This window comes from Hemitrygon akajei, chromosome 10, assembly GCF_048418815.1.
Source record: "Hemitrygon akajei chromosome 10, sHemAka1.3, whole genome shotgun sequence".
NCBI lineage: Eukaryota > Metazoa > Chordata > Chondrichthyes > Myliobatiformes > Dasyatidae > Hemitrygon > Hemitrygon akajei.
The window spans coordinates 126,227,631-126,244,378 of NC_133133.1; the positions used below are offsets into that span (position 1 = coordinate 126,227,631).

General features: G+C 42.0%; 1 protein-coding gene across 2 annotated transcripts in view; it reads left to right on the plus strand.

Moving 5' to 3' along the window:
• kdm7ab (lysine (K)-specific demethylase 7Ab) overlaps positions 1–16,748 on the plus strand; it is a 96,543-nt gene that overhangs the window by 20,546 nt on the left and 59,249 nt on the right. For both annotated transcript variants that reach the window (XM_073058908.1, XM_073058907.1), the window contains exons 3-5: positions 3,854–3,971; positions 13,757–13,917; positions 15,831–15,972. In XM_073058908.1, coding sequence (XP_072915009.1) covers positions 3,854–3,971; positions 13,757–13,917; positions 15,831–15,972 — 421 coding nt within the window. The remainder of the gene's footprint in view (positions 1–3,853; positions 3,972–13,756; positions 13,918–15,830; positions 15,973–16,748) is intronic.

Consider the following 16,748-nt stretch of genomic DNA (forward strand, 5'->3'; position numbering starts at 1 on the left):
GAGAATGTGAGCTGTGAAATGCAGAACTGTAGGATGTGGGTATTGCATCTCTTGCACTTGCGTGGTAAAATGTCATTGGGATGGGAGTAATTGGTGGTGATAGAAGAGGGAATAATTTCTTCAAAATGCTGAAAAAGTAGGGAAAAATGTCATTTGCTGGAAATTGAGTGGTGAAACTTGTGAATGATGATCCATTGAATGCGAAGGCTGGTGGGAGGTGTAGACCAGGTTTTATCCTTGCAGTTTCCAGAAAGAGGGGGATAAAAGCAGGACATAAGCAAAATAGATGAGGTGTGGCCGAGGAATCTATGGTGAAAAGGCAGTCTCAGCACTTGTGTCATATCTCTTCTCACCAGAGCGAATGAAATGGCAATGAAGGAATGGGAGGGGGGGGGGGGGTGGGGGGGAAGGCAGGCAGGTGTGAAAGAAAAGGAGTCTTTCCAGGAGGCAGGGTGAGAGGAAGTGTAGTTGAGATGGTAATGATGGCCCAGGGCAGGGGTGGTGAACATATGGCATGCATGCCCAAGATGGCACAGGCAAAAATTGTTAGCATGCAGCATACTGTGCCATCCCTCAATTCTTTAAACTCCACCCATAATAAAAAGATGCATAATGATTATCTTTGCTACTAAATAAAGCAGTGAATGATTTGGAAAAAAATTAACAACCCAAGACAGTTGTTTCACAGGAGAACATGTGACATTAAATGAATAGACAATAGACAATAGGTGCAGAAATAGACCATTCGGCCCTTCGAGCCTGCACCGCCATTTTGAGATCGTGGCTGATCATCTACTATCAATACCCGGTTCCTGCCTTGTCCCCATAACCCTTGATTCCCCTATCCATAAGATACCTATATAGCTCCTTCTTGAAAGCATCCAGAGAATTGGCCTCCACTGCCTTCCGAGGCAGTGCATTCCAGACCCCCACAACTCTCTGGGAGAAGAAGTTTTTCCTTAACTCTGTCCTAAATGACCTACCCCTTATTCTCAAACCATGCCCTCTGGTACTGGACTCTCCCAGCATCTGGAACATATTTCCTGCCTCTATCTTGTCCAATCCCTTAATAATCTTATATGTTGCAATCAGATCCCCTCTCAATCTCCTTAATTCCAGCGTGTACAAGCCCAGTCTCTCTAACCTCTCTGCATAAGACAGTCCTGACATCCCAGGAATTAACCTTGTGAATCTACGCTGCACTTCCTCTACAGCCAGGATGTCCTTCCTTAACCCTGGAGACGAAAACTGTACACAATACTCCAGGTGTGGTCTCACCAGGGCCCTATACAAATGCAAAAGGATTTCCTTGCTCTTGTACTCAATTCCCTTTGTAATAAAGGCCAACATTCCATTAGCCTTCTTCACTGCCTGCTGCACTTGCTCATTCACCTTCAGTGACTGATGAACAAGGACTCCTAGATCTCTTTGTATTTCTCCCTTACCTAACTCTACACCATTCAGATAATAATCTGCCTTCCTGTTCTTACTCCCAAAGTGGATAACCTCACACTTATTCACATTAAGCGTCATCTGCCAAGTATCTGCCCACTCACCCAGCCTATCCAAGTCACCCTGAATTCTCCTAACATCCTCATCACATGTCACACTGCCACCCAGCTTAGTATCATCAGCAAACTTGCTGATGTTATTCTCAATGCCTTCATCTAAATCGTTGATGTAAATCGTAAACAGCTGTGGTCCCAATACTGAACCCTGTGGCACCCCACTAGTCACCACCTGCCATTCCAAGAAACACCCATTCACCGCTACCCTTTGCTTTCTATCTACCAACCAGTTTTCTATCCATGTCGATGTCTTCCCCCCAATGCCATGAGCTTTGATTTTACCCACCAATCTCCTATGTGGGACCTTATCAAATGCCTTCTGAAAATCAAGGTACACTACATCCACTGGATCTCCCCCGTTTAACTTCCTCATTACATCCTCGAAAAACTCCACAGATTAGTCAAGCATGATTTACCCTTGGTAAATCCATGCTGGCTCGGCCCAATCCTATCACTGCTATCTAGATATGCCACTATTTCATCTTTAATAATGGACTCTAGCATCTTCCCCACTACTGATATTAGGCTGACAGGACGATAGTTCTCTGTTTTCTCCCTCCCTCCTTTCTTAAAAAGTGGGATAACATTAGCCATTCTCCAATCCTCAGGAACTGATCCTGAATCTAAAGAACATTGGAAAATGATTATCAATGCATCCGCAATTTCCAGGGCCACCTTCTTTAGTACCCTAGGATGCAGACCATCTGGACCTGGGGATTTTTCAGCCTTCAGTCCCATCAGTCTACTCATCACTGTTTCCTTCCTAATGTCAATCTGTTTCATTTCCTCTGTTACCCTATGTCCTTGGCCCATCCATACATCTGGGAGATTGCTTGTGTCTTCCTTAGTGAAGACAGATCTAAAGTACTTATTAAATTCTTCTGCCATTTCTCTGTTTCCCATAACAATTTCACCCAATTCATTCTTCAAGGGCCCAACATTGTTCTTAACTATCTTCTTTCTCTTCACATACCTAAAAAAAGCTTTTGCTATCCTCCTTTATATTCCTGGCTAGCTTGCGTTCGTACCTCATTTTTTTCTCCCCGTATTGCCTTTTTAGTTAAGTTCTGTTGTTCCTTAAACATTTCCCAATCATCTGTCCTCCCACTCACCTTAGCACTGTCATATTTCCTTTTTTTTAATGCTATGCAATCTCTGACTTCCTTTGTCATCCACTGTGGCCCCTTTCCCCCTTTTGAATCCTTCCTTCTCCAGGGGATGAACTGATTTTGCACCTTGTGCATTATTCCCAAGAATACCTGCCATTGCTGTTCCACTGTCTTTTCTGCTAGGATATCTGTCCAGTTAACTTTGGCCAGCTCCTCCCTCATGGCTCCATAGTCTCCTTTGTTTAACTGTTTTGAAATAGTTTTGAAATCCTTGCAGACTTAGTGTAAACATTTAGAATTTGTTTAGTAAACAGTTACAAGTTAGAAGTTGTTATTTTTAATTGTCTTTTTATAAAGATTCAGGTCTTTAGAAATGCTTTTGTAGACTTTTTCAGCTTCATGCATTCTACAATTCTTCTAAGATTCCTCTAAAAGTTCTTTTGATGGAGGCATGGTGCACATAAACATATCTTTCTTGGGAAGAGCAGTATCTGTCATTAACCTGACTTTGTGTCTTTTTTATAGGGTAGGGCACCTCTACAACCCACATCTGTAATCTCATCTCATTGACTGGAACACCTGACTCCAAATAGCTTTTGCAGAAGGCATTACCCCAGAGGTTCACATACTTTTTTGAACCTAGACCATGATTGTTTAAATTGTGTACTCACTATTGATGAGAAATGCAATTGTTTGTGTGTTTAGGCAGGTTGTGTTTGTCTTGTTATTGTGACTTGGATGAAGATCAGACAACATTTTATGAGTAATTAATGCAGAAAACCAGGTATTTGCAAAGTTCACAAACTTTTTTTTGCTACTGAATGTAGAGGAAACCAAACTTTGAGCACTAAGTACAATACACTGGACTAGAGGAAGTGCAGTGAAGCACTACTTCTAAGGATTGCTGGAATCCTTTGATAGAGAGAAATGATAAGTAAAAGAGTAGGTGTTGCATCTCCTGTGGTTCCACGTTTCTCTTGTAGTCTGCTTATGGGTCTTTAACTTGAAATGTTAACAATGTCTTTCTTTCCACTGACACTGCCTACCCTGCTGAGTGTTCCCAGCATTTTCTGCTTGTATTTCAGATTTCCAGCACCCGTGTTGTTTTTTTTTCACTGTTTTATTTATTGTTGCAGATCTTTGAGTAACCTGTGTTTGCCCTGCTTTTTGACTTAGTGAAAACGCGGAAGAACTGGCACCGACATGACTACACAGAGTCCACGGATTCAGTTAAGCAGATCCAGGCAGGTACACCAGTTTTCATCAGGCATCTCCGAGCCCGACACTTCCTCAGGTACGCAAGCCTTTCATCAGCTGCTATGTCTGAAGCATGTTAAAGACTGTTTAGTAACACTTGGCCATTCATGTATCAGTACCAGACTTGGCCCTATTATTTTGTGTTCTAATACCTGAAAGATGTTTCGTAGGCACTCACACCAAGGTAAAGGTGTGAGTCTCTTGTCAATGTCAAAGTAAGTTTACGTCCCCATATGCTATCTTGAGATTCATTTTCTTGCAGGCACTTACAGGAAAATAAAAAAAACAATAGAATTTATGAAAACTATACATAAGTGAAGACTGATAAACAGCAAATGTGCAAACGAACACTAACTATGAAAATAATACTGAGAACTTGTGTTGCAGAGTTCTTGAAAGTGAGTCTGTAGATTATAGAATCAGTTCAGAGTTGAGTTGAGGTGAGTGAAGTTATCCACACTGGTTCAGAAGCCTGATATTTGTAGGCCAATAACTGTTCCTGAACCTGGTGGTGTGCAATGTAAGGCTCTTGTACCTCCTGCTGATGGTAACAAGGAGAAGAGTGGATGGAGGGGGTAATCCATGATGGATGCTGTTTTCTTGTGGCAGCGCTCCTTGTAAATGTGTTCAGTGGTTGGGAGGGCTCTGCCTTTGATGGACTGGGCTGTATCCACCTCTGTCTGTAGAAATTTCTATTCCTGCGCATTGGTATTTCCATACCAGGCTGTGCATCTATAGAAATTCATCGAAGTTTTAGATGACATGTTGAATCTACACAAACTTCTAAGAAAGTAGGCGCTGTGGTGCCTGTGTGGTGGCACTTGCATGCTGGGCTCAGGGCAGATCCTCTGACGTGTTTCTTGCAGCGAGTAGTCATCTCCTGCATATTGCCAAAGTATTTCTAGTGTATCCTGCAGAATGTAACCTGTATGTGGCAAATGGAATGATGGTACAGCAGTGAGGAATTTCCCTAACTCTGACACATTTCCCAGTTCCTGCTTTTACAAATGGGTTCTCACAGGAGCAAAATAGCAATAGACTACAGGCTTCTCAGCTGACATACACTTTACATGGAAGGGACTGCTGGGATCAGCCACAGGCTGACCATAATGCGGGAATCTATTGTGAAAGATGTGATAACAAACCACCTTGAATCGAATAATAGTAGTCAGCATAATCAATATGGATTTGTGTAAAGAAAATAATCTTTTACTTGTTTACTGGAGTTTTATTTTGATGATATGATTTGATGAGGGAGAACCAGTGGATTTTTGAAAGCCTTTTGATAGTTCTACCAAGAGTTTGGTCATAGAGATATACAGAAATTAAACAGACCCTTCGGCCTGACTCATCCATGCTATCCAAGGTACCTTCCTGAACTTGCCCTATTTGTCTGCATTTGCCCATGTCCTTCTAAACATTTCCTATCCTTGTATCTGTCCTTCAAACATTGTAGTTGTAGCCACCTCCACTGTTTCCTCTGGCAGCTCACAGTACGCTCTGTGTGTTGGGGAGGTGACCTGTCCCTAAGATCTCCTTTAAATCCTTTCCCTCTCCCCTGAAACTTCAGTCGTCCATTCTCAGTCATTTAAGCTCCAGCGAATACGAGTCTAGTCTTCGCAACCTTTCCTCCTAAAACATCCCAACATTCTAATGATCAACTCAGTAACCATTGTTTGAACTGGTCAAACAAGGTTAAAACTCGTGGACTGGGGATTAATGAAAACAGGAAGCAAAGGGTGGGAATAACCAAATAGTTCCCTCGTTGGCAGATGAGACTGATGGGATACTGCTGGGATCAGAGTTTAGGCCTTGAATATTCACAGTCTGCTCCAGTCATTTGGTTGAGGGGACCAAGTATCACATTTCCAAGCTTTCTAACCGGGGTGTGCTTTTGATTGAGGAGGAAGGTGTGAGGAGGCTTCAAGAGGTAATTTGCGGACAAGCCGAGTAATTGCATGAGAATGTGGCTGATGGAATATAATGGGGAAAATGTGAAGTCATCTTATTTGAATAAAACAGAAAAGCGAATAGTTTTGTTTTTAAATGGTGGAAGCTTGAGTATTGTTGACCTTCAAGACATTGAAAGATAAAATACAAGTGAAACTAGAAAGAGAGATGAGAAATGGCACATCAGCCTTTATTTATGAGAGGATTTGAATGCAGGTGTAGTGAAGCCATAGAGTGCAACACAGTTTACTTCACTGGTTCTTGGAGTCACCTTTCTCTCCTTAGCCTGATTTAGCGGCTGTGACTGGTTCTGGGGTCTCCAGTCAACGGGATCATCTAGTCTAGTCCTCTCAAAATTCTATAGGTTTGTGAGATTTACGCTCATTTCACCGAATCTCAGTGAATGTAGACCTAATCATCCTGATCTTTCCTCAATCTCCAGTCTGCTATCTCATGGTTAGCCATCTGTTCATTCAAGAGCACCTTTGTTCAGATAAGGAGATAAAAACTATGCTGATGAGGTGAAAGGAAGGCCCTGCACAGGTGCAGTAACATGTCAAAGGCGGCATACTACTTGCCTTTCCAAATATTTGCTGCACCTGACGCTTGCTTTTAGCAATTGGGTACAAAGGACGCACGTTCTCAGCGCACCTCCCCCTTTGCAATCTATCCACCATTCAGATAATCTGACTTTCTAATTTTAGGAGCGGCTAACCTTGCTTTTATTCTCATCACACTGAATCTGTTGTGTGTTTGCCCACTTGCAGAATTGGTCTGAATTGTATTGCATCCTCACAGTACACACATTTCCTAAGCATCCCCACCCCCAGCTTTCTTTCCTCATCCAAATGATTGATAGACAATGAGAATAGTTGGGCTCAGTCACTGATCCCTGCGGCGCCTCATCAATCACTGCTTGCCATCTGGAAGAAAGATCCATTTGTTCCCACTCTGTTTCCTGTCAACCAGTTCTCCGTCTGTGCCAGTATTTCAGTCCCAGATCCCATGTGCTATACTCTTGTGCACTAACCCCAAATGTGAGACCTTATCAAAAGCTTTCAGAAAGTACAAATCCACCACTCGCTTATCTATTCTACTAGTTGCATCCTAAAAAAACTCCATTAGATTTGTTATGCAGGATTTCATGCTGTCTTTATCCAGTATCATTAATGCTATCCAGCTGTTCCATTATTGTATCTGTTATGCTTGGCAAGGATTTTTCACACTGCTGGTGTTGCAATAGCTGGTCTTTGTTTATTTTTCCTTCTCTCCATTTTCTTAAAATGGTGAGTTTGCATTTGCTGACTCCTCCCCCTACCAATTCTCCAGTGTTTAAGAATTTTGCAAAATGACCACTACTTCTAATGTCACTTCCCTTGACATTTTAGGATGTAACTTATCATATGCTAAAAACCTATCAGCCTTTTAATGCCATTTAATTTCCTTGGCCTCATTTCTGTACTAATACAGGTTTCTATTCAGTTCCTCTCCGTCAGCTCACCTTTAGCTTCCCAATGTATCTGGGAGATTATCTGTCCCCTTGTGAAGACAGAACTAAATTTTGTGTTCAAATGTTCAATTGTTCTATCATTTTTGGTTTCCAATTATGATTTCTCACTTCTGACTGTAGGCAGCAGGCATTTGTCTTCACTAATCTATTGTTCATATTTTATGGAAGCTTATGTATTTAAATCTTCAGTTCCTCCCACCACTACCCAAAGTAATCATTTTGTTCTCCTTTGGTAGATTCTAAACTGCTTCCAATTCCAATCTTCTGTTTTCTCAAGTACCGTAGTTATATGGAAAGTCGTGTGTCTTTTTGTTTTATTACTATCCCTGATTTCCTTTGTAAGGCACATTTTTGAGCCCTTTTTTGGGGGGAAAAAACTTTTTTTTCAGCCTGATGAGAATGAATAATTGTTGTAATTCATTTGATCTTCAAATATTATTGTCTATCCACTATTGGCCCACTTGGTAAACTTCCCCAATTTATCATTGTCAACATGCACCTCTTATCTTAGCTTTTATTCATTCAGTATCCTAATATTTGATTGAGCTACTTTGCTTTACTGAATGATGCTGTCATGCTTTTCCCAGAGATAACAAAAACAAAATTGTAAAAGCCTGCCCTTTTATTGGTTCCTCAGTGTTTTGATCTTTAAAAAAAAATCACTTCCACACTCCAGGACTGACTACTACTCCACATTGAGACTAATTTGGCGATGCCAACCATGAATGGATTGCAGTTACCTGTGATAATGGTGGTGAATCTTTGGGATTAACGACTCGAGTCTGTGAGTGATCAGTCACTAGATCATTCAAACAGAGATCAATAGTCTTTTGGATATTGAGGGAGCCAAGGAATGTGGGAGCAATGCAGAAAAGTGGCATGGAGGTTAAAAGTCAACCATGACACCGAACAGTGGGCATGGCCAAAGGGTATGTTTGAAAATGACTAATCGTGTGATGCCCTGTCTGTTGCCGTCTTGCAATTGAGTTATTCTGACTCGTGTTTTAATAAGGCAATCAAATACTGTAGCTGCTGTTACGTACCCCGTAACTGGGTCACTTACCAGCAAAGATAGAGAGGTCCGTTGAAGTCTGATGGTACTATTTTTAACAGTATTTATTGATTAAAAATACACAAAATAATATCAAGGCAAACTTACAGATAATATACGTTGTCAATACTAAATCTAAAAGCACGGGTATAATAATAATCAATAAGAAATAGCTCTATCGTTGTCTAGGGGATAATGTATTGTCCGATGGAAATATAAAAGTCACTCAGTTCATTCAAGCTGCAGCTTTTGGGTTGGAGAGAAAGACGGGTTAAAACTTGCCCATTCCTTTTATGATGTCAATCCTTCGAGAGTCGTTGGGAGTTGATTTCCCCGTTGTTAGCTAAAAACCGTTCTGTCGTGGTACAGGGCCCACCGATTCCGGGGCAAACGGAAAAGGACGCACGTGGCCTTCCACTGGTTTTTGCTATTACGGGATCGTTAGCGTTTCTTCTGGTGCGTCTGAGGGGCTGTTCCCACAGACCCTCTTTTTATCCTGACTCACAGGGTCTCAGGTGTCAATCAGGTTGGGATGATGCAATCTCTCCACCAACCTCCCCCTCGGTTCATTGCCTGGGGCTTCGATGCATAGTACAGGATGCAATACACAAGTCCGTCTCCAAGAGACAACAGCCAGTATCAATGGGACCGCCTTTCGGAGGCCAGGACACATTCCAACTCTTTGTGGATTCTGCATGTCTTTCTCTCATTTCCTGGGTCTCCTGAACTGACGTAATAGTGATCTTGCGATTCTCACAAAGGAGGGGGTTACCCCACACCCTTCAGCCCCTCAGAGCTGTGGCACATTCGTAACGTGATGCACCAGTTTCAGATGGAAAAAAGAGAGGAGGGAATTGGCAGTGTTTTCAGACATTGCTTCAGATTTCTAACTTCTGCTTTGCGCCTTCTGAATCATTAAGAGTGGGAAGGGAGTAAGTAGGAAGCAGGAAGTTATTTATATAAAGCCTTTCATTTCTCTTTCAGAATGGTTTGAAGTGCTTGATGGCTGTTTCAGTAGATTTTATTTTAAGTAATATCAGATAGATAGATAGATAGATACTTTATTCATCCCCATGGGGAAATTCAACTTTTTTTCCAATGTCCCATACACTTGTTGTAGCATAACTAATTACATACAATACTTAACTCAGTAAAAAAATATTATATGCATCTAAATCACTATCTCAAAAAGCATTAATAATAGCTTTTAAAAAGTTCTTAAGTCCTGGCGGTAGAATTGTAAAGCCTAATGGCATTGGGGAGTATTGACCTCTTCATCCTGTCTGAGGAGCATTGCATCGATAGTAACCTGTCACTGAAACTGCTTCTCTGTCTCTGGATGGTGCTATGTAGAGGATGTTCAGAGTTATCCATAATTGACCGTAGCCTACTCAGCGCCCTTCGCTCAGCTACCGATGTTAAACTCTCCAGTACTTTGCCCACGATAGAGCCCGCCTTCCTTACCAGCTTATTAAGACGTGAGGCGTCCCTCTTCTTAATGCTTCCTCCCCAACATGCCACCACAAAGAAGAGGGCGCTCTCCACAACTGACCTACAGAACATCTTCAGCATCTCACTACAGACATTGAATGATGCCAACCTTCTAAGGAAGTACAGTCGACTCTGTGCCTTCCTGCACAAGGCATCTGTGTTGGCAGTCCAGTCTAGCTTCTCGTCTAACTGTACTCCCAGATACTTGTAGGTCTTAACCTGCTCCACACATTCTCCATTAATGATCACTGGCTCCATATGAGGCCTAGATCTCCTAAAGTCCACCACCATCTCCTTGGTCTTGGTGATATTGAGACGCAGGTAGTTTGAGTTGCACCATATCACAAAGTCCTGTATCAGTTTCCTATACTCCTCCTCCTGTCCATTCCTGACACACCCCACTATGGCCGTGTCATCAGCGAACTTCTGCACATGGCAGGACTCCGAGTTATATTGGAAGTCTGATGTGTACAGGGTGAACAGGACCGGAGAGAGTACGGTTCCCTGCGGCGCTCCTGTGCTGCTGACCACCGTGTCAGACCTACAGTCTCCCAACCGCACATACTGAGGTCTATCTGTCAAGTAGTCCACTTGACAGATCAATCTTGAAGAGTAGGAATGTTATGAAGCAACTTGTGCACTATCAATTCTCACAAACAGCACAATGATGTCATGACCAAATCTGTGTTACATTGAGTGAATGATAAGTATTAACCAGTGTACAAGAAATAAATTCCCTGGTCATCTTCAAAATATAGTGAAGTGGGAACTTTTCCACCTGGCTTAGAAAAGATGGGATCTTGATTTCAGGTCTCATCTAGAAAAACTTATTAAGACCATAAGATATAGGAGCAGAAGTAGGCCATTTGGCCCATTGAGTCTGCTCTGCCATTCAATTATGGGCTGATCCAATTCTTCCAGTCATTCCCACTCCCCTGCCTTCTCCCCATACCCTTTGATGCCCTGGCTAATCAAGAACCTATCAATCTCTGCCTTAAATGCACCCAATGACTTAGCCTCCACAACTGCTCATGGGAACAAATTCCACAGATTTACCACCCTCTGACTATAGTAATTTCTCCACATCTCTGTTCTAAATGAACGTCCTTCAATCCTGAAGTCATGCCCTCTTGTCCTAGACTCCATGGGAAATAACTTTGCCATATCTAATCTGTTCAGGCCTTTTAACAGTTGGAATGTTTCTATGAGATCCCCCCTCATTCTCCTGAACTCCAGGGAATACAGCCTAAGAGCTGCCAGACGTTCCTCATACAGTAACCCTTTCATTCCTGGAATCATTCTCGTGAATCTTCTGACTCCTCTCCAATGTCAGTATATCCCTTCCAAAATAAGGAGCCCAAAACTACACGCAATACTCCCAAGTGTGGTCTCGCAAGTGTCAACATCAAATCCGTGCTCTTATATTCTATACCTTTAGAAATAATGCCAACATTACATTTGCCTTCTTCACTACCAACTCAATCTAGAGGTTAATCTTTAGGGTATCCTGACCAAGGACTCCCAAGTCCCTTTGCGTCCCTGCATTTTGAATTCTCTCCCCATGTAAATAAGTCTGTCTGTTTATTTCTTCCACCAAAGTACATGACCATATACATTCCAACATTGTATTTCATTTGCCACTTCTTTGCCCATTCCCCTAAACTATCTAAGTCTCTCTGCAGGCTCTGTTTCCTCAACCCTACCCGTTCCTCCACCTGTCTTTGTATCATCGGCAAATTTAGCCACAAATCCATTAATCCCATAGTCCAAATCATTGACACACATTGTAAAAGCAGTGGTCCCAACACCGAACCCTGTGGAGCTTCATTGGTAACCGGTAGCCAGCCAGAATAGGATCCCTTTATTCCCACTCGCTGTTTTCTGCCAATCAGCCAATGCTGCACCCAAGCTAGTAACATCCCTGTAATTCCATGGGCATTTAACTTGCTAAGCAGCATCATGTGCGGTACCTTGTCAAAGGCCTTCTGAAAATCCAAGTTTAGCACACCTACTGCATCTCCTCTGTCTACCTTGCTTGTAATTTCCTCAAAAAGTTGCAGTAGGTTTGTCGGGCAGGATTTTCCTTTCAGGAAACCGTGCTGGCTTTGGCCTATGTTGTCATGTGCCTCCAGGTATTCCGTAATCTCATCCCTAACGATTTCCAACAACTTCCCAACTACTGCTGTCAGACTAACAGGTCTATGTTTTCCTTCCTGCTGCCTCCCACTCTTCTTAAATAGTGGAATAACATTTGCAATTTTCCAGTCATCCAGTACAATCGATTCTTGAAAGATCATTGTTAATGCCGCCGCAATCTCTCCAGCTACTTCCTTTAGAACCTGAGGGTGCATTCCATCAGGTTCAGGAGATATATCCACCCTCAGACCATTAAGTTTCCTGAGCACCTTCTCAGTCATAATTTTCACTGCACAAACTTCACTTCCCTGACGCTCTTGAATGTCCGGTGTACTGCAGACATCTTCCACTGTGAAGTTTGATGCAAAGTACGCATACAGTTCTCTGCCATCTGTGTCTCTCATTACAATATCTCCAGTGTCATTTTCTATTGGTCCTATATCTACCTTCAACTCTCTTTTACCCTTTATATACTTAAAGCTTTTGTTATCTTCTTTGATATTAGTTGCCAGCTTCCTTTCATAATTCATCTTTTCCTTCCTAATGACCTTCTTAGTTTCCTTCTGAAAGTTTTTAAAAGCTTCACAATCCTCTATCATCCTGTTGACTTTGGCTTCTTTGTATGCCCTCGCTTTTGCTTTTACTTTAGCTCTGACTTGTCAGCCACAATCGTGTTCTTATTCTATTTGAAAATTTCTTCTTATTTGGAATGTATCTGTCTTGTACTTGCCTCATTTTTTGCAGAAACTCCAGCCATTGCTGCTCTGCTGTCCTTCCTGCTAGTGTCTCTTTCCAGTCAACCTTGGCCATTTCCCCTCTCATGCCGTTGTAATTTCCTTTATTCCACTAAAATACTGACACATCGGAATTTAGTTTCTCCTTCTCAAATTTCAAAGTGAACTCGATCATATTGTGATCACTGTACCCCAAGGGTTCCTTAACCTTAAGCTCGCTTATCACCTCCAGATCATTGCACAACACCCTATCCAGCACAGCCAATCCCCTAGAGGGCTTAACAAGCTGTTCTTATTCTCTGCCTATACCACACTGTAGTGTCAACCAAAACTTTTGTGCTCCAATCCCAAGTGTAATTTAGGCAAGACTGGTCATCTCTTTGAGGGAGAAAATGAGAAACAGAGAGGAAACTATGGCAGTGAAATTTGTTGAGTGTTTGGGTGGCTGAAGGTTGGAAAGGTGGCTGACATCAATCAGGTTTGTGACTAATGTGTGTACCAGCAAGATGAGCTGATGAGGATGATAGTCGTAGAGCACTATAGTATAGAAACAGGCCCTTCAGCCCATCTAGTGTGTGTTGAAATATTATTCTCCAAGTCCCATCGAACTGCACCCAGCCCATGGCCCTACATTATTTCCCTTTTGTATTGATGGAGATTCTAACTCTTTGGGGGAGGTTGCAGTTCTTCATATATGGGAAGATTTGAATATTTGAATCTGTGCTCTAAACTTGTTGGAGTGAGACATTACTGTTGTATCCAAGAGCTGATTGTGAATCCAGAGATAATATGGTGTACACAAGAAATACTCAGCAGGTTGGGTAGCATATGTAAAGAACAAAACCTTATTTTTAAGTGTTCCTTGTTTATGGCCTTTCATCACAATCTTTTGAATTGTAAGCTGATGGTGCTAGTGAACTCCCATAACACCTGATGCTTTTTTCTCATAGTGCCTCTGAAATTGTCATCAAAATGCATGGTGCCCAGCTGACACAAAACTACCTGGAGAAGCACGGGTTTGAATGTCCCATATTGGTGCCCAAGATAGATGGACTTGGAATCGCTCTTCCTTCAAGCACCTTTTCTGTCAAGGACGTGCAAGAATATGTGGGTAAGGGGTGGCTGCTCAGTTTTTTAATCATACTCCACAAGTAGAGTTCAGCAGTGCTACATGCTTATAGTTTGACCATTTGAAGGTTGGAAATGGGGAATACATGAAACATCTTAGAATCTACGTTCTTAGTGAAGTAGGGCCCATCAGATTTTTTGTCATCCATAGCTCTGCAAAAGTTTCCATTTCCTCCATTCAAGCATATTTCTTGGACAGTCCATTCCCAATAGGGCCAGTTTGCATTTGAACAAACTTTATCCCATCCTGGTTTTCCATTTACCTTGAACGTGTCCCTTACGATCATAAGACATAGGAGCAGAAATAGGCAATTTGGCTCATTGAGTCTGCTCCGCCATTCCATCATGGTTGATTTATTTCTCTCTGTAATCTTTGACACCCTTACTCAAAGGTTCAAAGGTCCAATTTAATGTCATGTATACAATATACATCCTACATAATAATAACATAAGAAATAGGAGCAGGAGTAGGCCACTCGGCCCATCGAGCCTGCCCCACCATTCAGTAAGATCATGGCTGATCTGTCCATAAACTCAGCTCCATCTACCTGCCTTTTCCCCATAACCCTCAATTCCCTTACTATATAAAAATCTAACTGTATCTTAAATATATTTAGTGAAGAAGCCTCAACTGCTTCCTTGAAATGCAAACATCCACGTAAGCAGAAAAGTGCCCCAAAGAATGAACAACAGTTAAACTTAAGAACCTCAAAGTCTCCCCCAGCTTCCCCCTCCGGCGCATAAGCGGCAGCGAGCAACAACCCCCCCTCCCCCCACCGGCAAAAAGAAGCAAGCATCGGCACCACCACTGAGCACTTCAGCGTGAGCAAAGCAACAGCAAAGACACAGACTTGCAGTTACCCCAAAGACTTTGTGTTTCACCCAGCATTCAACATCCCACAGGTTCTCGTTCTCATTCTCTCTCTCCCCCTCCCTCCCTCCCTAATAAAGGAGAAAGAGGTGTCTCCATTTTCCCAGTGAGTGGGGAGACATAACAAACAACTGGCTCTTTTATGATGTTAAAAGTCAGTTACATCACTTTTTTTGAGCACTGTCCCAGTAGATCTCAAAGATCCCGGGTCTTTGGGCACACAGCAGTAGATTTTCCGACTCCCCCGATGACACACAGGTCTCCTGCCGTGATACTGACTCTTGATCAACCCGTCTCCAGACCCCTGAGATCTTAGGCTTCCAAATCCAAGCCGGGCTCCCAGGCAGAATCCTTGGCGTCGCTAACAATGGCCAGTCCTGAAAGTCCAAGAACGGGTCCCATTCCCGCAAAGAACCGAAGTCAGCATGTAACTCCAGGTCAGGGTCTTCAAAAGAACCCTGAAAGGAAAAAAATAAAGATATTAAGGATGGAAATAGAGCTGTTTCTGAAGATACAAGCAAAGAAGTCGCTGTTTAGCGCCATCCTAACTTCACTGCACCTCCTCCAATGTAATCATGAACCTATCAATATGCTTTAAATATACCCAATAACTTCACCTCCATGATGCCTGTGGCAATAAATTCCTCAGATTCACTACCCTCTGGCTAAAGAAATTCCTCATCCCTGTTCAAAAGGAACATCGTTTTATTCTGAGGCTGTGCCCTCTGGTCCCAGACTCTCAACTTTTTCCATTCCACTTTATCTAGGCCTTTCAGTTTTCATTTTGATACAGGAAACTTTCAACCAATTCTTCCTTTTCTGTTTTATCCACATCTATTGAATACTGAACATGTCTGTCTAATAATCTTCTAAGCTCTTCCAGCCTCACCTCATAACTATATAATCTGTTTTACATGAACTCTAGATAGGCTTGCTGTTCAACTGTTCCATACCACAGTTGATTCTTGTTTGTGTGACATGACTTCCAAGTTAACCTGAATATAAATACTTTAAATCTTTTCAAGGTGGTGAGAAAGTGATCGATGTGATTGATGTGGCTCGGCAAGCTGATTGTAAGATGAAATTGCAAGACTTTGTAGAATATTTCACTGCCGTCCATCGTACCAAAGTATTAAATGTTATTAGCCTGGAATTTTCTGATACAAAGTAAGTACCTTACATCTCAATATGAGGAAATATGTTGGCATTTACAATGTGAGATGCCTTTATAATGTGAGAATGTGTAGCTGTTAAATGTGCCAATAGATAGTTACAAGAATGGAGAAATTAGCTTCATTTCCGATGAATCAGTTTCAGATGTTCCCTGAGGCTTCGGCCCGACTCTGGGCATTTGAATCTAAGGATTCGGTTTGGTTCAGAATGCTGGCACTGTTGCTTGCTTTTTTGTTTGTGATTTGTTTTGTGTTTTTGTTTTGCTTTCTCGACTGGCACTGGGGTGGTTGGTCTTATTTTTCTAATTGGGTTCTTTCGGGTTCCTTGCTTTGTGACTGCCTGTAAACAAACAAATCTCAAGGTGTATAATTTATACATTCTTAGTTAATAGATGCACTTAGAAACTTGGAATGAATGCAGAATGAATTGTGGATCACAGCACAATCACACTGTAAGATCCCACCAGTCAGAGAAGGATTAGTGAATCAGTGTGAGGAATGAAGCCTCTGTTGAGGTTGTTGCCTTGCTGGTACAGGAACAGCTTCTTCCCCTTTGTCATCAGATTTCTGAAGGGACAATGAGTCTTTTAACACTCCTCTTTTAATTTTATATAATATAATGGATTGCAGTTAATAGGGAACAAGCCCAATTAAGCGGCAACCCCAATTATCCAAAGTTTTATGCGAGTAGTTAAAAAGGTATTAAAATATACAAACTACTGTTTAACTAAGTAACAAATTATGCATTTAAATGAAATACAGAACTAATTA